A 19,976-nucleotide genomic window follows, 5' to 3' on the forward strand; every position below is an offset into this window, starting at 1 on the left:
TTAGTTCTAATCTTTTGTAAGAGTTCGAGGGCTTTTTAGGACAGTAACTTAGATTGATTTGGAAATTAGGACAATAACTTTCGGACTTGTAAAAATAGGACACTAATTTTTCTTAAGAGTAAAATAGGACACTAATTAATAAGTGTTGCATCCGCAGGACATTTTTCGGCCAATTATCGGCCGAGAAATGTCCTATTTTTACGACGCTTATTAATTAGTGTCCTATTTTTACTCTAAAAAAAATTAGTGTCCTATTTTTACAAATCCGAAAGTTTTTGTCCTAATTTTCAAATCAACATAAATTATTGTCCTAAAAAATCCCCTGACTCTCTTTTGTAAGCATCATTAACAATATGTATGGCCAATACAGAATCACAGAAGACTTCAACCGCTCCGACCTCATTTTCTTCTCAGTGTTGGTATTTCTTCACTCTTTTCAATATTTCATCAAGTTTGTGTTCGTTATTCAGATTAAGCTTCCTAGTCGATAAACAATTAATACTCCATCCGTCTCATGGATAATATATGGTTCACTTTTCTTTTTGGTCTGTCCTATTGATAATGGTTTGTTTCGAAAAAGAAAACACCGTCTCTCATAAAAAGTTGTGGACTTCACCATTTTATATCACTTTTATCCTTTAATCACTTTTCTTCTTAATAATCATGCCGAACAGTAATGTCTAATTATCAATGGGATGGAAAGAGTATTAAGTAATTATTAATTAGTATTTTTTATTAAGTTAACTTATGCACCCTAAAAATAAATAAAATAAGAGTAATAGCATGACCCCAAGTCGATGCAATTAATTTCCAATACTCCAATATTTTATGTGGGTGGAAAGTAGGCAGCTCCAACTGAATCGGTTCTAAAGAGATAATTTAATTGACTTTCATGTTAAAAAATTGTTAAGATTATCAATGCTGTAATGATTATGAATGAATTATAATTTGTTTCATTATACACTACAAAAAAACCGAGTATTACCGGGGAAATTACCGGCGGCGAAACGCCCGCCGGTAATTATCGGCGGCCCAACGACGCCGAAAGAAGGCGGGTCGGTTTTTTTCTTTAACGGCGGTATTACCGGCGGCATTTTGCCGCCGGTAATTAGAGGCGGCTCGCCGCCGGTAATTTCAAATTAATTTAATTTAACTTTAATTTTAAAAAAATTGTTGATTAACGGCGGCATTGCCGCCGTTAATTAGCGGCGGCAAAATGCCGCCGGTAATTCTTTAAATAAAAAACGACTTCAGATCCCCTTTTCTTTCACAGCAATCACGCGCAGCCCTCAAACCCTTCTCCCTGCCCCCTGCCGCGCCTCCTCGCCGACCCAGCAGCCGCCGCCGCCGTCAGTCCACCGCCGCCGGCCAGCCACCCCTGCAGGTATTATTTCTCTCTCTTTCTCTTTATCTCTCACTTTCACATTTAATTAATTTATTTCTTTAACATTTAATTAGTTGAACGACGCCGCGCTGTTGCCGACACCGCCATCGCCACCGCTCCGCCGCCGACCACTACCGTACGCTTTCGTTCTCGTTAATTATTTGATTTATTTATTAATTATTTTGTTAGATTAAAATTAATATTAATTAGATTAATTTTAATTAATTTATAATATTTGAAGTATGATTAATTAATTTAAAATTTGTTTTTTAATATTATTTTGTTAGAATCTAATTAATGTTAATTTGATTAATTTTAATTAATTTATAATATGTGAAGTGTGATTAATTTTAATTAGTTAAATTATATTGAAATTTGTTTTTACAATCTAATTAATAATTAGTTGGAGTTTGATTAATTTTAAATTAAAGTTGTTTGATTAATTATAAAGCATGATTAATTTTAAGTATGAATTTGTTAGAGATTTATTTATGTTAAATAATTTTGTTAAATAAAGTATGATTAATTGAATTTTAAGTATGCTACGTATGTGTTTATCATGAAATGATATGATATTATATATTGTGGGATAGATTTAATCAATTTCTTAAGGATATTCTCCCTTGGGGATAGAAATTGATTATTTCTTAAGGATCTTCTCCCAACAAATGATTGTTTTAAATTTCAAACTTTATTTTTTATTGCTTTATATGTATTGTATATTGCTTCGACATTGGGGGGCCGGGTAGACCTAGTATAGGCTTAGTAAATCATATTTGAAACAGGTAACATGTCTCGCCGTAGAAGTATATTTTCGTTTGCTGCATCTAGTCGGTCTGATCGAGATGACCAGCCGACTGATGACACATCTGATGGGTCCGGCACAGGGATTTCTGCGACTCCTGAGACCCCCCAGACGTCTAGTAGTTCACGGGCTAGAAGGCCCATCGCCCCTACAGCTGCCACCATCAGGGCCAACGCGCCTAGGGAAGCACATGAGAGGATTGTCTTTCAGAGGATGCCCAATGGGTAAGTATTTTAATTTAAATCATTATTTTTCGTACAGCAAACAAATCCTTAAATTAGTTTTACACAGTGCTTTGATGGAGCCAGTGGGCCTGGCCAAAGCCTGCACTAAAGCATTTAAGAGGGTGGATAACCCAGGCGGGTACACTTGGAGGTTGACTCCCCCGGATGTGAAGGAGTTGTACTATGCCGAATTACAGGTATGATTGAATTTATAGTGCATATAAAAATATTTGATAATATATTGTAAAATGTTATATATTAAATTAACTATTTCATTCAACAGAAAGAGTTTTCTTGGTCGCCTGCGGATGAGCTTGAGGTCAGGGCCATGTGGGAGGTTAAAGCCAGCAAGAGGTACAGTGACATGATGAGCGACTACAAGAGGAAGCTCAGGGCTCATACCGATGCAGGTCGGGAGATGGATAGACCCGTCTGGATGTCTGCCGAATTCTGGACAGGACTCAAGGCATACTGGAGTCAGGAGGCTGTTCAGGCCGTTTCCGAGCGAGCACGTGCGAACCGGATGTCTGAGCCCGATGGACCCGGTACTGGGATCAGCAGGCACGTGGGAGGGTCTCGGTCCACTCGTGTCCTGCAGCAGAGTCTGGTTAGTAATTATCAAATAAATTCATAAGTATATATATATATATATATATATATATAGGGTGCGGTTATAGTGAGAACCACAATTATCGTGAGAACATAAGAACCAATAAAATTACTGCATCTGCTATACAAATTAATGCATCCGCTATTAAATTTAATGCATCCGAAAAAAATAATTTTTTTGCTCCCTTCAGGATTCAAACCCAGCACCTGCATCCATCCACCAAGATGATGCATCCACCGTAGATCTTGATGATCGAATGGCTTAAAATGGTTCTCCGTTCTTATTTTATTAGTGGTTTTTATTTGAACCTCTCTCTATATATATATATATATATATATATATATATATATATATATATATATATTTTCGCAAATAATAACTTGTTTATATGCATGCATGGACAAAGCTTGGACACTGGACTCCCCCTGACTGCACAGAACTATAGCACTTTCCTCCGCCTCCACATGCGCGAGGATGGATCTTTTCTGTCACAGAGGGATGCGGACATTGATGTAAGCGGTTAATTAGTTTAATCAAATATTAGTAATTCATAGTGAAATGTATTTATTTTAATACAATTTTCAATTGTTATGTCTGAATTAGGCGGAGATTCGTCGCATTGCTGTTGAGACTGGGCGAGAGGACCGGCTGCCTGAGATCTACTTGGAGGTCGTACGGCCCGACAGGTCCCGGCTCTACGACACTGGAAGTGCCGGTAGGAGCCAGGTTAGTAGGGGGTCTTCTCAAAGCACAGGCACTTCCATGATGTCTCAGCAGATGTATGAGACACGGATCTCCACGCTTGAAGAGCGCCTACTAGCCGAACAAGCAGAACGTGAGGCCCTCCAGCAGCGTATGGCTGAAATCGAGGCGTTCATGAGGCGGTCGGGTCAGCTACCTTGAGCAGCACTTTATATTTTGGAACTATTAATTTAATGTTTTGGACTATGTAATTAATTCATGTTTTGGAACTATTTGTCTGAACTATGTTTAGGAACAAAATTACACTTGCACTTTCTTTTTACATTTATATATGTTATGTTGAGCAACTATTAATTTCATGTTTTCAAACAACATTACAATTAATTCGTAACAAAGTAATAAATTCAAAATAACGACGAATGGAAATAAATTCAAATTACTTATCTTATAACAAATTATCTCCTTGTTTTTTATAAAAATAAGGACGTATGGAAATAAATTGAAAATACAATAATTATCATCATAAAATACTAATGGAGTATATAAACTATATTGATTAAAAAAATAATTAATTAATTAATTAATAATAATAATAAATTAATAAATAAATACTTTTGCGACATAAAAATAAAGACAAAAACGAGTTCGATCCGTAATTAACAGCATCTCATCGATATCATCTTGATATATTATAAGGTTATGAATATATATATGATTTTGTATATTGAATTAGACTTTAAATGAATTAATAGGTACTCTATATATCAATAATACGAGTGTTCTGTACTGGTGACCATTCGAAAGGAACTTCAAAGTTAAGCGTGCTTGACTTAGAGCACAACTAAGATGGGTGACCGACTGGGAAGTTCGTCTAAATAATAAATAATAAATAATAAATAATAAATTAAATTACAAAAAAAAAATACCGGCGGTATTTTCCCGCCGGTAATTAGCAGCGGCATTTTACCGCCGGTAAGTGCAACAATTACCGGTGATATTCACCGCCGCCATCCGGTGAATATCACCGGCGGCAAACCCCCGCCAGTAATTACCGGCGGCATAATGCCGCCGGTAATATGCCGGCATTTCTCCGCCTTTCGCCGAGGACAAATAACGGCGGGACCTACCGCCGTTAATTACCGGCAGCGTGTTTTGCCGCCGGTAATAGTGTTAACGACGAGAAAATTACCGGCGGCGAGACGCCGCCGGTAATGCCCCCGGTAGACTAATTTCCGGCGGCCGTCCCCTCATTACCGACGGCAAAACGCCGCCGTTAATCTCCGGTTTTTTTGTAGTGATACCTACAGTTAAAAGAGAACGTGAAAGCAATCCAAACACAGTTTCCACATCGATCCAATATTCTATGTGAGTGGAGACTGGAGAGAGACTTGTTGTGCTCACGAGTCACCAGGGGAATGTTTGGCGATTTTAAACATGCTCTGTGAATCGTTTCAATTATGACACTATTTTTTAAATTTTCTTTTTGTTCAGTTGAGAAACAATTGATCAAGTATGTCTACAATCAAAATGAAGTAATTAGTTCTAAATAATTTGTGATGATTAAGCTATGGAATTCCAAGTTGAAAAATTAAAGTGAATAGCTCTCCAAAATAGACGACTATACTTTCAGGAAATCAAGTGAAGTTTCCCTTCTTCAAGTACGAGCGCATTTACTTGGGACAAAATTCGAAGTATATATGCACTTTTTTTTACTAGCAGAAAAAGTGTATGCCGTACGTATAATTAATGTTATTTTATTTGATAAAATTTTAAAATATAATATCTATTATATTTAATTAGCAATTTGCTCTATTTAATTATATAATTATAGTAAAATCTCTGTAAAATAATACTCAATAAGTTAATAAATTTTAGGGTTAATTACGCCAAAAATCATGAACTATACCCCAATTTCCAAACTTTCCATGAACTTTTTTTTTTATCAAAAATTCTCTGAACTTAAAGTGGTGAACAATTTTTCCATGATTTTCAAAAATCCCCAAATTGAGTGCTGACATGGCATTTTTAAGTAGCCTGAAATATGACGTGGCACCGCCGGACGAAAATCATAACGACGTCGTTTAGTAGGGGGTAAAACGACGTCGTTTTGAGCCCAAACCTCTTTCTTAGGGAGGCGGCGGATCTGAGGAGCCTTCCTCCGACGGCATTGAGACGACAAACGGCGATTCCGGCCAAGGAAGACGTCGAACCAGGGCGGCAATTTTTCTAAAGTCGAGAGGACTAGGGGTTCTCCCTTTTGCTTCGATTATGTAAGATTGAGAGGAGGATCGACCTAAGAATGCCATCTCCTCACCGATTCCAGAGGCGGCGACGGCTGAGTTATGTCGAACAGAGGTGAGCTAGGGCTTGAGGCGGAGAGGTTTGAGAAAAGAAATTAGGATCGATTTGAGTGTGCAGTCGAGCTCAGAGAGAGAGAGAGAGAACAATTGAGAGAAGAGGGAGACAGTCGAGGGAAAGGCGATGTCGACCGGAGGAATGGGCGGTCGCTCGCCCGAATTTCAGAGGCGGCGGCGCTATTCTGATGGGCAGAAAACGCGAGAGGGAGAAAAAGGGGAAGGCGGATCTGCGGGGTGGTAGGGGAAGGCTGTGGACGGTGGAGAGAGAGGGGGCGGCAGATCTAGTGATGGTGGTGGGGGAAGGCGGTGGACGGTGGAGAGAGAGGCGGCGGTGGAGTTAGAAGCGGCGGCGCTATTCTAATGGGCAGAAAACGCGAGAGGGAGAGAGATGGGAAGGCGGATCTGCGGGGTGGTGGGGGAAGGCGGTGGGCGGTGGAGAGAGAGGGGGCGGCAGATCTGGTGATGGTGGTGGGGGAAGGCGGTGGTGGAGAGAGAGGCGGCGGTGGAGAGAGAGTGGACGGTGCAGATCTGGTGATGGTTTTTGCTTTTCTTTTTTTGCTTTTTTTTTGTTCATTTTTTTTCCAAGTGTCAATTTTTCTATCCAAATAAGCGCCATGTCAGCTCGATATTACCATGTAGGCGACAAGTCAGCCCGGAGCTTCACCGGAGAAGAAAGCGTGGAAAAATTGTTCACCACTTTAAGTTCAGGAAATTTTTGATAAAAAAAAAAGTTCATGGAAAGTTTGGAAATTAGGGTAGTTCATGGCTTTTGGCGTAATTAACCCTAAATTTTATAAATTAATAAATTTCTCTGGTTCCGATTTGAGTCGGTTCAAACATCATCAATTTTCATATTATATTTTAGGCTTTGTTAATATTATAAATTAATAACTTTTAAAATGTAACAATTATGAATACCATACACTACAAGAAAACTGGTCGAACACCGACGAAAATTACCGACGGACTATTTTCCGTCGGTATATACCGACGGATCCCCGACGGACCGTCATCCGACAACATCGCCGGAGCCGGCATCTATTTCCGATGAAAATACCGACGGACTACCGACGGAATCACTACCGACGGACAATATCCGTCGGTAAATTTGGTATTTTCGATTTTAATAATTATTTTTATTTTTTACCGACGGAATACCGACGGAATCCCTACCGACGGATTAAACTCCGTCGGAAAATTGGGTAATTTCGAATTTAATAATTATTTTTATGTTTTACCGACGGAATTTTCCGTCGGTAAACGTGCCACATACCACGGCCAACGCCGACGCCGGAGACTTACCGACGGCGACGTCCGTCGGTAATCCGTCGGTATCCACCGACGGACAGAAAAAATCCGTCGGTAAATCATTTACCGACGAGCGTTTTCACGACGGGTGAAATCCGTCGGTAATCCGTCGGTATCTCCATTTACCGACGGAATTTTGATTCTTACCGCACTACAAAAAAAACGTTGATTACCGACGGCTAAATGCCGTCGGTAACAAAAGACGGCCGCCGGTAAATAGTGTTACCGGCGGCGATAACGGCGGCAAGCTCCCGCCGCTAAAAGGTTCGTCGGCAACGACAATAACGGCGGCGAACATCCGCCGTCGGCAGTTAACGGCGGCGATGCCGCCGGAATTGTCGCCGTTAAACGGCGGAGCCTAGCCGGAGAATTAGCGGCGGCATACACCGCCGCTAGTTACCGAGGGCTATTTTGCCGTCGGTAGAGAGCCACCGGAGTCCGGCTGACCTTGCCGGAAAACTAGCGACGGCGATTACCACCGCTAAATAGCGGCGGCGAAACGCCGTCGGTAACAAGCTACCGCCGGCCGGTGGGTCATGCCGGAGGATAGCCGTGTATTTACCGAGGGCAAATTGCCGTCGGTAACTACCAACGGCGTTTTGCCCACGGTAATGTTTTTTATTTTATTTTTTTATTTTATTTTATTTTATTTATTTATTTATTTATTTATTTATTTTATTGTATATTGTATATCCACAATTTATTTCCGTATTTATACGATATTGCATACTTTAGACGAACTTCCCAGTCGGCGACCCGACTTCCCAGTGGGTCACCCATCTTGCTTGTGCTCTGTGTCAAGCACGCTTAACTTTGAAATTCTTTTCGAGTGATCACCAGTACAGAACACTCGTATTATTGATATATCTACATCTATTAATTCATTTAAATGCTATATACTCACTCATATAATTATAATCTTTGAATATGTGGAGATAATACCTGAAATATGTTGTTAATTAGTGAGCGAGTTCGTTTCGGTCCTTATTTTTATCGTCGGTAAAATATTTAATTAATATTTAATAATTAATTAATTATTATTATTATTATTATTATTTTTTTAACATTAATACACCAAAAGTGTTTTAATTTGGTTATTATAATGTGATTTGAATTTATTTGTTTATGTAAATGCAATCATCATCATCATTGCCATAAATATATAAAACATATATAGTTTTAATAATTAAAGCACTTGAAATATATAGTTCAATAAAACATAAATTTGAAAAGAAAGTGCAAATGTAATTTTGTTTGAAAACATAAATATATAGTTTTAACTCGTGTATCAATGGCTGTAAGAATACGTCCAACTTCATCTTTGGGTTTGATGGGCCAGGCACGAGGACTGTGAGAAACATGAATTGTTCTTTCATGCACAACCACGGAGGCAGGTTATACGGCGTGACAATAACTGGCCAAGAAGAATATTGACGCCCTGATTGTGCAAATGAGGCAAAACCATCTGTAGAGAGGCCCAATCTCACATTTCTGATCTCATCGGCGAATCCAGGAAAGACTGAATTCAAATGTTTCCATGCCGGAGAGTCGGCCGGGTGGCGCATTATCCCATCGTCTGTGGAGGTCGCATGCCACCGCATATGTTCAGCAGTTGCAGGAGATGCAAACAATCTCTGCAATCGGGGCGTCAAGGGAAAATAGTGCATCTGTTTGGCGGGCACTTGTTTCTTTCTGCGACTCCCAGATGCACGCAAGCTGTCCTTATATCGTGTGTACGCCTAATGTTACCTTGTCCATCTGTGTACGCCGTTTGATTGAACGCCCACTCAAGGAAAAACTCAAGCCCCGTTTCAAATGCGGTACGATCATTGTATCTCGCGTACATCCACGTACGATTATCACTCATTCTTGCAAATTCTAATTGAAAAAAACAAATAAAATATAATAAATTACTTGAAATCTAACAAAATTTCGACAGCATAACCCCACTATCCTAACTACCAAGTGCTCGACTCTACCAGCAACTATAGTGACCATAGTGGTCCTAATTTACTAAGCCTATACTAGGTCTACCCGGCCCCCCAATGTCGAAGCAATAATACAATACAAATAAAAGCAATAAAAATCATGGTAATTAAATTAAAAACAATCATTTGTAGGGAGAAGATCCTTAAGAAATAATCAATTTCTATCCCAAAGGGAGAAGATCCTTAAGAAATTGATTAAATCTATCCCACAATATATATATATATATATATATATATATATATATATATATAATAATATAACATTTCATAAACACATAGCACATAACATTTAATTTAACAAAATTATCCAACATATATAAATTATTCTAACAAACAATTCTTAAACTAATTGATTAAAATTAATATAATTTAAAATTAATCATGCTTCATAATTTAAAATTAAACTAACAACATATATTAAATAGATTAATATAATTTAAAATTAATCATGCTTCATATAATTTAGTTATAAACAAAATCAATTATAAATTAATTAACTATATATAACAAATAAATCTATTTAATTAATATATAATTAAATACATAAATAAATTCATAATTAAATAAATATATAAATAAGAGAGCGTACGGTGGTGGTTTCCGGTGGGTGTCGTGAAGAAGGCGGTGAAACGAGGTCGTCGAACTACAATAAATAATATAAGTGAAAATTATATAATTATGTATATATAATTAAAATTAATGAGATATATATATATATATATATATATATAGATCTAGAGAGAGAGAGAGAGAGAGAGAGATACCTGCTAGGGCGGCGGCGGTCGGCGGCGGCGGCGAAGCAGCAGCAGGCAGGGGAGGGGGGGTGGATTTTCGTGTGTGTGTGCGGCGCAGAAACTGAAAAAAGAAGGAACCCGCTGCCCTATATTTAAACGGTTACCGACGGCAAATGCCGCCGCTAGCTAGCGGCGGCAACTTTGCCGCCGTTAATTCTATAAAATAAATTATTTAATGCGTATTTTAATATTAACGGCGGCGTCGCCGCCGCTAGCTAACGGCGGGGAATTTGCCGTCGGTAGATGGCCGGTAAATTCGAAAGTTCGGGTCGCCTGGACTGCCGCCGCCGTGCCGCCGTTAGCTACCGACGGCAATTTTGCCGTCGGTAGTTTTCGCCGGTAAAAACGCGTTTTTTTGTAGTGCCGACGGAATATTCCGTCGGTGTTCGGCCAGATTCTGGTTGTGATAGAAACCTTGTTAAAATATGAACATATTGTTGAATCATCTTCATGCTTGATCATCATTATGATCTCCAGTAATATCAACCACAATAAATAGATAGATATATGCCTTTATTTAATTGCAATATTATCTCTAAATTTATAGGCTTCCTTCAAGAATGGTGATCATTTCTATATTAGAAATGACGTTATACTTAAAAAAAAATTATCATATAAAATCTTAAATTATATTTTAACATATACTTCTTTCATCTATAAAAATTATTTTTATCATTTAGGTATGTTCACAAAAAAATAACCTCTTTCTATATATTTATTGACGAGGAGTAATTCTATTTGAGGAAGAAGGTTTTGTCCCATAACATATACGTTTAAGATTATTATAGGAAGAAGGGAGTATAATATAGAATCATATTTAAAAAAAAAAAAAAAAAAGAGTTGATGGCATGTAAATTCCCAAATTTTATCCATTTTTTCATTTTGCACCGATACTTCAAATTTTGCGTATAAATACCTAAACTGTGTTAATTATTTGATTTTACACATACAGACGAATTACTTCCAAATCACATTTGACGTGGCAATATAATTCTTGGCGTGACACACACATATCTTGAAATAGTTAAACGATGTCGCTCTCAAATCTCTCTCGACATGAAAATTATTCTTTCCTTAGGTTGCGCAAGCATGAAAATTTGCAGATGTGAAAACGCCTCACACCGAGAAGAACCCGGGGCAGCAATACTATTATTGTCGTTGACGAGCGATGATTGTACGAATTGAGTATTTTTTAAATAATTCTCATGTTGAGAGAGATTTGAGAGCGACGTCGTTTAACTATTTCAAGATACACGTGTGTCACATCAAATGTGGTTTGTGAGTAATCTATCATCGGGGGTAAAATAAAAAAAATAATAATGTTTAGATATTTATGCGCATGATTACAAGTATGGATGAAAAATAAAAAAAAAATGGTAAAATTTGGAAATTTACAAGCAATTACCAAAAAAAAAATATAGAATCCTATTTTAGGACTAATTCTTGGGGGACTGATCCATGCCCGCATTTCAATCACACATAATTTCCACCTTAATAAAATTCATTGAGTTACTCGTGTCTTTTGCAAGTTGATTCAGAAAGAAATTTGAGAATTAGTATATTCGTTGTCAATTTTAGGTTTTTCAATGTTCCTGTTTTGCCATTTATGCAGATATATAATTAGTAATTTATGCGAAATTATTATTATTGAAAAATATATAAGTGGTCAGTTATACTGTTTATGGGTTTCATTTCAACATATTCATGCAAAGGAACTGGGCGGATCCATACATCAAGTTCCTTGAAAGGTTTTATTTGGATTAATAATTAGGGTTAAGTATCAGATTAACCCTTAACGTGGAAGCCCCTATGGCATTGAGCACCTTATGGCAAGGGGTGTGTCAACTAAACCCCTAAAGTACCTATTTTCCTCCAATTAAGCCCCCGACTTAACAAAGAGTTAACACCGTTAACTATTGTTATTTTTTTATTTTTTTATTTTATTGGTGGTGGGACCCACACCGTCTTCACCACCAAACTCGCCGGAAACCTAATCAAACCCCTTCTTCCTCACCCCCACGCTGACCCCACCTCCACTCTCAAATCTCTCTCTCTCTCTCTCTCTCTCGCGGTTCACCCACATCCGCCGCTCTCCCTCGAATCTCCTCCCGCCGCCGCTCGTAGGTCAGGCGACACCGCCTCCGCTTCTCTCTCGACAGACTCGACAACACAGACGCACACCATAGACGACAATCGATGGCCTCACCTCCGGTGAAGGTAGCCTCCGGCCTTGCCTCTCTAGACTCTGACGACCGCAGCAGGGCCGCGACTGCCGCTTCTCTCTCTAACCTTCCATCTCCTCTCCCCTGACAACTGATCGGAGGCAAAGCCGCCGCCCGAAAGCCCTAAATCCCTAAATTTTCTCCGCCTCCTCTCGATTTCTTTCTCCAATCTTCCTGATTCCCGACAACTACAGCCAAGAGCCGCGGCCATCATCTCAGTCTTCCCTCGACTCACACACATAGTTCGACCTCCACCCTTGGCCGGACAGCAGCGGCGAGTCGCCGCCGTGCCCTGCCTCCCTCCGTCTCTCGACTCTTACAGCCAACAACCACAATAAAAGGTGGTCGGGTAGGGATTGGCTTCGTGGGATCTGGGCTTCAGGGTCGGGGTGGGGATGGGGGTGGGGGTGGGGGTGTGGATGTGGGGTGGAGTGGAGAGGTGGAGGGAGGAGCTGTTGCTGCTGCTGCTCGAGCTGCCATTGCTGTGGGGGGAGTTGGTCGGAGAAGGAGATGGGTTTTCTCTTGATGAGGGAGAGGCGTATTTCCGGCGAGTTTGCAGTGTGTTTGGTGGTGAAGAAGGTGTGGGTCCCACCACCAATAAAATAAAAAAATAAAAAAAAATAATAATAGTTAACGGTGTTAACTCTCCGTTAAGTCGGGGGCTTAATTGGAGGAAAATAGGTACTTTAGGGGTTTAGTTGACACACCCCTTACCATAAGGTGCTCAATGCCATAGGGGCTTCCACGTTAAGGGCTAATCTGATACTTAACCCTAATAATTAAGGAATAAAGATTTACAGGTTTGGACATATCCAGTTGTGCAGCCGGATCTTGCTCATTTAACAGATCAACGACCCGATTACAGGGGCAAAAGTGTCACTCCACTAAAAGATGGATAGGATAATGGTACCTCTCCTTCCAAAGCAATCAAGAAATTTTCGCAGGAGCTCAATTCTGATACAATGGCAGCTGCTGCTCTCTCTCTTTGTTATTCTCTCACTCCAAAACCTTCCCACAACCAAAATACAACCGCCCTTTCTCTATCTAGACCCAACGTTTCTTCTCTGTCCCACTCTCTCTCATCTCTCACTCTCACCGCCCGCAAACAGCCCGCATTTTCGTTCTCCGTAAAATCAACGGACACAGAGGCTGCAGTTTCTGTGAGTGCTCCCGAAATCGAAAGCCCGGTTCCAGAAAGTGAGCCCGATGTTGAAACCGCGGAGCCCAAGCGCGAGGAAGTTTTTGCTGTTGTGATGGTGAGTAGAGAGATATAGTGGTTTCGTGGAAATTGTAGTGTCGGGAGCCGATTTTAGTGCGATTCATGATGGCCCAAATACTGGGTTTATTTTCGATTTCGTGTTATTGAAAGTGGACATTTGATTATACTGTTTTGTCTGATTTGAGGGACTTTTTTGTAGTAGTAATTTTTTGTGCCCCTAGCTAAAAAGGGAATTTCTTGATTGTCTGAATAGATGTTAGATCTCCGAAATTTTCTCTCTTTTGCTGGAAAAGTTTCGTTGTGTAGGGTTAAACAATGTGCTAATATCTTCCATTTTTTAGTTATATGATAGCTGAACTAGTTTTCTGTTTTTCACTTTGTTACTTGGTGATAGTTTACTTTGCACGATTGATAATATGCATGATTGAGTATTTTTATCCTCAAGAGTAGGATTACTCCAATCCCACCATTTTGATGGGATAAGAATCAAGCAAAACTAGCTTAAGTTTCAATCCAACAAAGTAAACTAGGGGTTGGTCTTACTATTTTTATCTATCAAGGCTAATCCTTCAAAGTAAACACCCCCTTATGGTATAAGCTAGTCCTCTTATCAAATGTTTACAAGTGGAGACTAGTTCGTGGAATTAGAGATGATTGAGAATCTATTCGACTTTTAATGCTTGCTGTTTATTTTGTCGAAACTTCAGTTGCTTCATACCGGGCACTATGTCAAGGTTCACTGCATTATTTTGGCCTTTCTTGGTTGAGAATGTGTTCTGTTGCAGGTGTAATTAAACAAGATATTCTGTTTTTTTATATATGTATGAGAATATGGTTGTGTCGTTTATCTCTTTTGCTGAAGCATCCCGCTTGGTTCTCATGAGATCGTTTGTTACTCTATATAGTTCTTGATTGCCATTTGTTGTTGAATCTGCCTAAGGTGTCATGTTTTGAGTTTTGAGTTTGAATAGTCGACTTAGAACTTTTTCTTTTGGTCTTTTACTTGCTTAGGTTGGATCTAGGCAATACATCGTCTTCCCTGGACGTTTTATCTACACACAGAGGCTTAAAGGCGCAAGTGTAAACGACAAGGTAAGTCTTACCTCCTTTGGCATCTCCAATGCTTAGTCCTATAATGCAACAGCTTTAACACTAAAATAGCGCAGAATTTCAGTTTCATCTCCAGCGGTGTGCTTTATTATTACAGCAAAAAAAGAATATTCAAAAGGATATTTTTTTAATAAGTTTATTTTTTATTAATAGGTGAAATTTATTGTAATTAATGCAAAATGAACACTAATAATAATAATAATAAGGGAAAAAAACAAAGAACAAAAGTAATAACACAATGAACAATGTCGCGTTATTAATAGAGCGACATTGTTCATTGCACTAAAATAGCCCAGGGTTGGAGTGAAATGCTGAAGCAGCTTTGGAGATGGTCTTAGTAAAGATATGATGAGAATTCTGTGATGGTCTACGAGTATTTTGCTTTTCTATTTTCCATTCTATTGATTATTCTGCTGAATATAACTTTATATGTTGGTACGAATTCCAGTGCCAGAAGGATCTTGTTGCTTTTTTCTTCTTCCATACTCTCCTTTTTCATTGTACGAAATCCTTAAATTTTTATGTTTTTGCCACTTAGTCATACGTGTTAAGCATATATATTGTGCTGCAGAAGGCTAAAACATGGAGATTTTAAACTGCTATTTTTACTGGTGTGTTTGTTGCAAATGTTGATTTGGTTTGTGGATGTCAACTCCTATGTAGGCTTCACTTTCACCCTTAATTTATTGTTTTTCCCTTTTTCTGTCTTTGTATGTGTAATTAATAGTATTCTTTCCATAATGACACATTAGAACTCAACCTTGTCCAGATCACCCTAAACAAGGTGTTGCTAGTTGGAACAAAAACAAGCGCGTATATTGGAAAACCAATCGTGCCTAATGCCACAGTTGAGGCCGTTGTTGAAGAGCAAGTATGTGATCAGATGCTTTCTTGTATATATGCTCACGTAATTTACTGCATCACTCACTGAGTTGTATTCCATGTAGACGCTGGATAAGAAGGTGATCGTGTTCAAATACAAGAAGAAGAAAAACTACAGAAGAAACATTGGTCACAGACAGGTTAGCACATCATTTATTTTTTTGCTTAAAATCTACCAAGCTGCATTGTTTCATTTTTTTTTTTCGCCAACTGCTTTCTTTCTTTGTATGTACAGCCTATTACAAGGATACGAATAACGAGCATCACGGGATACCAAAACTCTCCCGTGACGACCCTTGATTCTTGAGGAGATTGTACACTAGATTACAGAACTGTCTGCTTGTTAGATTTCATTTATTTTTTTGAAAGATGATGTCGTCTACTGTCAATGCCTCTTGATTTTGGTGGCAAACTGCTAACTAGAAGTTGGAGTGTAGAGATCCCATCTAGGGCATTATGTAGCCCCCGTCATTTTGATTATCAAATCTTGTTTTGACAATATTTTCAGCTGTAATTGCTGGGCAGTTGCTTCTAGATTCTGTTCTTGCAAAATCAGTGTCTTTATGTTATGTCTCATTTTTATATTCTTCAAAATTTGCATATTATAAAATGCGAATTATGATTGCCACAAGTTATTTCATTGAGGTAAATGAGATAATGTGTGAATTTTGACTGCTACCAGTTATTTCACTGATGTAATGAGATAATGAGACAAGTAGCACATGAAATACAATAATCTATCAGAAATTCAGAATAATATAACTCAGTGCTCAATAATGATGTATGAAGCAAACACCAGAATTAACTATCTCTATAAGCGACATTAGAAATTTGAGTTTCAATGAATATATACATACAGCAACATCATGTGTTGCTTCATGTCGCATAAATGTAATATCTCATAATTTCTGCTGTGTTATCTTGAATGAATAGCAGGCTTAGCATTTGCACTTCAAGACTCACCCCTGGATGAAGGAATTGTCGAAGACCATGTGTTTCCGGGTTCCTTCTCCACTGAGACGGGAGGAAATGTGCGAACAGCTCTATTCATATACTCGCTTTTCTCTTCAGGAGGGTCGGAAATAATAAAACAGACCCAATGAGGAAAAGTACGGCCAAAGTCTTATAATCGTATAGATCTTTCACCGACTTCAGATCTCCAAGCGCAAGTCCAGCCTGAACGATGGAAATGTAGCATCAAAGATCTTGCCAATTGCACAAGATTCTTAAACACATACATATGTTAATTCTGTAAGTCATTTAGGTATTTGAATTTCCACCGCAAAAGGTATGGATATTGTCCCACCAAAAACGTGACATATAGGAACAACCATAATAAATTTAAAAAAAGATATGTATGATTGAAGAACTCAAGAGCAAGAAGGTGAAAAGGCTTACTCTGACAGTAATATAAGAGGCTGGAATGAGGCCGATGATAGTTGCGAGAAAGAAGATATAAAAAGGGATATCTACAATAGGCGAAGCCAAATTGATGAAAAGATTGGGCAATGTGGGGGTAACTCTCAGGAAGAGCATGTAGTTGAGCAACTTGTCTCTATGCCTTGCTATCTGAGATCAACCAGACAAATATCAGCAGCATGCCAAAGTCGAGAGTGCTGGATAATGAGAATAGTTAACATATATAGAAGTATTGATGGCTCTAAGGTGTCTGCATTTAACCTATAAATAGGCATTCTTATGATATTATCACACTCATCATGGACTTCTGCTGTAAATTTGTATTTGCTTGCACTTTCTGGAGGTCATAGACTGACTAGTTTTACTCTCATTCATCCATTTTAACATGACAGCCAAACAACACAATACTAGAGTGTCATATTAAATTATTAAAGAAATGAACTGTGGAGATATTGGAATTTTCCTAGGCCATAAGATGCAGAATCAAGGATTGTTACACGCAATATTTGCTAGTTGAAATCAAAAGGGGAGAGAAACATACCTCTGCCTGAAAGTATCTTAGCTTTTCAGGCCACAACCAGACAACAACGGGTCTGCCAATTAGTTTAGACAGAAAATAACAAGACGATGCACCAGCAGTGGCATTAAAGACGACCAAGAAGAGGCCTCGGCCAACTCCAAAAAGAGCTCCAGCTAGCAAGGACATGAAAATTGTCCCTGGTATCATAAATGTCTGCATGAATATGTATGTCGAACAGTAACCCAGAATGAACTTTGCTGGGTAGTGTCGAGCATAGCTTGCAAGATGATCTCTGGAACACAATATAAATGTCACAATGCAAAAATTTACACAAAGGCACCAAACACAAGTAAGCAGAACTACTGATGCCTACATAATAAAGCTTATGCAGTTGGATTTTCTTACATTTTTCAAAAGTATTAATATCTTATGTTTGACAAGAGATGAACTTGAACTTTAATTTTTTAACTTAACAATGCTATTCTAATGCTATAAGAGATCAATATACCTCACTAATCATTTTTAATCTTCAAATCTCCATTTCTCCTTTCATTATTCTTTGCCCATTGTTTCAAATTCTGATGTAGAACTTCGAAAAATGGTTAAAAACAAGCACAATCAAGGTGCATTGCCATGATCATAATCTCGAATTCTCGACTCATATTTTGTGTTTCTCTAATTTCTGCTTAACTCTATCACATCAATAAACGAAATACGAATTATGCAAAACGCAATTCTCAAAATACGAATGGATAAGGCATTCAAAAGCAAATTGAGCTCAAATCTGCAACGTAAGCAACCTAAATTTTAAAATACTCTAATCAATAAAAAGAAGGAAAATAAAAAGGCTCTTACTTGAGCAAGCGAAGATCTGCAAGAGTGCGAGGCAGCTTGAGGATCTCATACTCCGCCGTGGGCATCGTGAGGTAAATGAACAACAAAGCTGACGAAAATGCCAAAAATACCCCCAACGCCGCCACGAATTCCCACCTAGAGGGCGGCGATTTATCCGCCCTGTATTTCTTGTCCGTCGGAGACTCCGCATTCTTCTCCCTGTCCTCATCCAGCGACCTCCCGCCGCCGCCGCTCTCCACGTACACGCTCCGCGGCGCCGCCATGGAAATTGATGGTGCGGACGACGTCGAAAATGACTCGAAAAAAGTGTTGGGGGCCGACGTACTGCGCAGGATTTTAGTAGCCTTCATTATGATCAAAACACGAATGCAAGAAATTGTTTTGGGATTCGATCATTCCTGCTGCTCCTGCGATTAACAAATCGAAGCCGCCCCCACTCAAAACACGTTCAATGTACGAGGGAAATTGGGGGAGATTTGTTAATGCAATTGGAATTGGGGGAATTTCATCAAATTGAGCTGGGATTGAGGGGCAAATAACTGAATTGCGTGTATGTCTTATATATCAATAGAATTGGAGGAAATAAAAATGAAGGGTTGATAATTGATCATAAAAGAAACCCTAGAATCAAAATTGAGAGAGAAGTGGAATAGGAGTCAAATGGTTGTTCAGCAATTGTTTGAATTTGAGAACACAAACGCAGATTTAGGGATTTGGTTTTGTTGGATCATATCTCCGGAGTCCAGCTATGTGTGCTAATCTAACACATGTAGCATATGCGTTTTGGATCCTATCTTTCTTCTTGGTGGATTCTATTATTCTTATACATGTTACTGCATAAAATTTTAATATTCATAAAATAGGAGTATTTTATTTAATGTTTTGCTTTATTATATATCACCAACATTATAAATGTGCTTTAAAGTAACTTATGTACTCCAAGAAAAAGAATTATGACTATTGACTTAACGTTATGCATGTATACAATATAAAGAAGACAAGACAAATCATGCAATTTTTAATCGATTCAATCTCCGTCAGCATCGTCTATCTCGAATTTAATTTACCTATGTTTCAAGCTGTAAAATAATCGGGCTAAAACAATACTTTTCATATCAAATTGGGTTGGAAAATTTACGATCAAGGTGCAGTGCGTGTACCTTAATTGTAAATTATATTAAAATATGATGAATAAAAATAAATAGAAAAATATATGTACTGATAAAAAAAAAAAAAATTATCATATACTACATTTATCCTATCTTATATTCACTTGTTTACTTTGTTTGAAATGAGTGAATAAATTATTAAATTTACCATATTACCCTCATTATATAAATTACAGAAACCATATTTTAGCCTCTCTCATGAGTTAAAACGAAAAATTTTAAAAAATTAAAATGTTGAAACTTATTTGCATATCACTATCTAAAGATAATACTAATATTCAATATTAGAGAGAAAATAAATGAAGAAAAGTTACTTGAGAAAATATTCCACCATACCGAAGAAATTTTTTTATAATAATAAACATGTGAAAATAATGAAAAAAATACTCTCTCTGTCCCACTGTATGT

General features: G+C 38.2%; 3 protein-coding genes across 3 annotated transcripts; 2 read left to right on the top strand and 1 right to left on the bottom strand.

Moving 5' to 3' along the window:
• The first annotated feature begins 2,174 nt into the window (after positions 1-2,174).
• LOC131009685 (uncharacterized) lies at positions 2,175-3,047 on the top strand. Its single transcript, XM_057937097.1, has 3 exons — positions 2,175-2,413; positions 2,481-2,610; positions 2,697-3,047. Exons 1-3 carry the CDS (start codon positions 2,175-2,177, stop codon positions 3,045-3,047), a joined length of 720 nt encoding a protein of 239 aa, XP_057793080.1.
• A 10,225-nt stretch (positions 3,048-13,272) lies between these two features.
• LOC131010046 (50S ribosomal protein L21, chloroplastic-like) lies at positions 13,273-16,157 on the top strand. The gene is made up of 5 exons (XM_057937442.1): positions 13,273-13,650; positions 14,625-14,705; positions 15,493-15,594; positions 15,671-15,745; positions 15,841-16,157. The coding sequence occupies exons 1-5, from the start codon at positions 13,357-13,359 to the stop codon at positions 15,910-15,912; spliced, it is 624 nt and encodes a 207-aa protein (XP_057793425.1). The 5' UTR covers positions 13,273-13,356; the 3' UTR covers positions 15,913-16,157.
• A 171-nt stretch (positions 16,158-16,328) lies between these two features.
• Positions 16,329-19,202, bottom strand: LOC131010045 (uncharacterized membrane protein At4g09580-like). The gene is made up of 4 exons (XM_057937441.1): positions 18,400-19,202; positions 17,566-17,836; positions 17,004-17,174; positions 16,329-16,781 (listed from the first exon to the last, which is right to left on the bottom strand). The coding sequence occupies exons 1-4, from the start codon at positions 18,747-18,749 to the stop codon at positions 16,653-16,655; spliced, it is 921 nt and encodes a 306-aa protein (XP_057793424.1). The 5' UTR covers positions 18,750-19,202; the 3' UTR covers positions 16,329-16,652.
• Positions 19,203-19,976: the final 774 nt, after the last annotated feature.

Source organism: Salvia miltiorrhiza, chromosome 2 (assembly GCF_028751815.1).
Source record: "Salvia miltiorrhiza cultivar Shanhuang (shh) chromosome 2, IMPLAD_Smil_shh, whole genome shotgun sequence".
Taxonomy (NCBI): Eukaryota; Viridiplantae; Streptophyta; class Magnoliopsida; order Lamiales; family Lamiaceae; genus Salvia; species Salvia miltiorrhiza.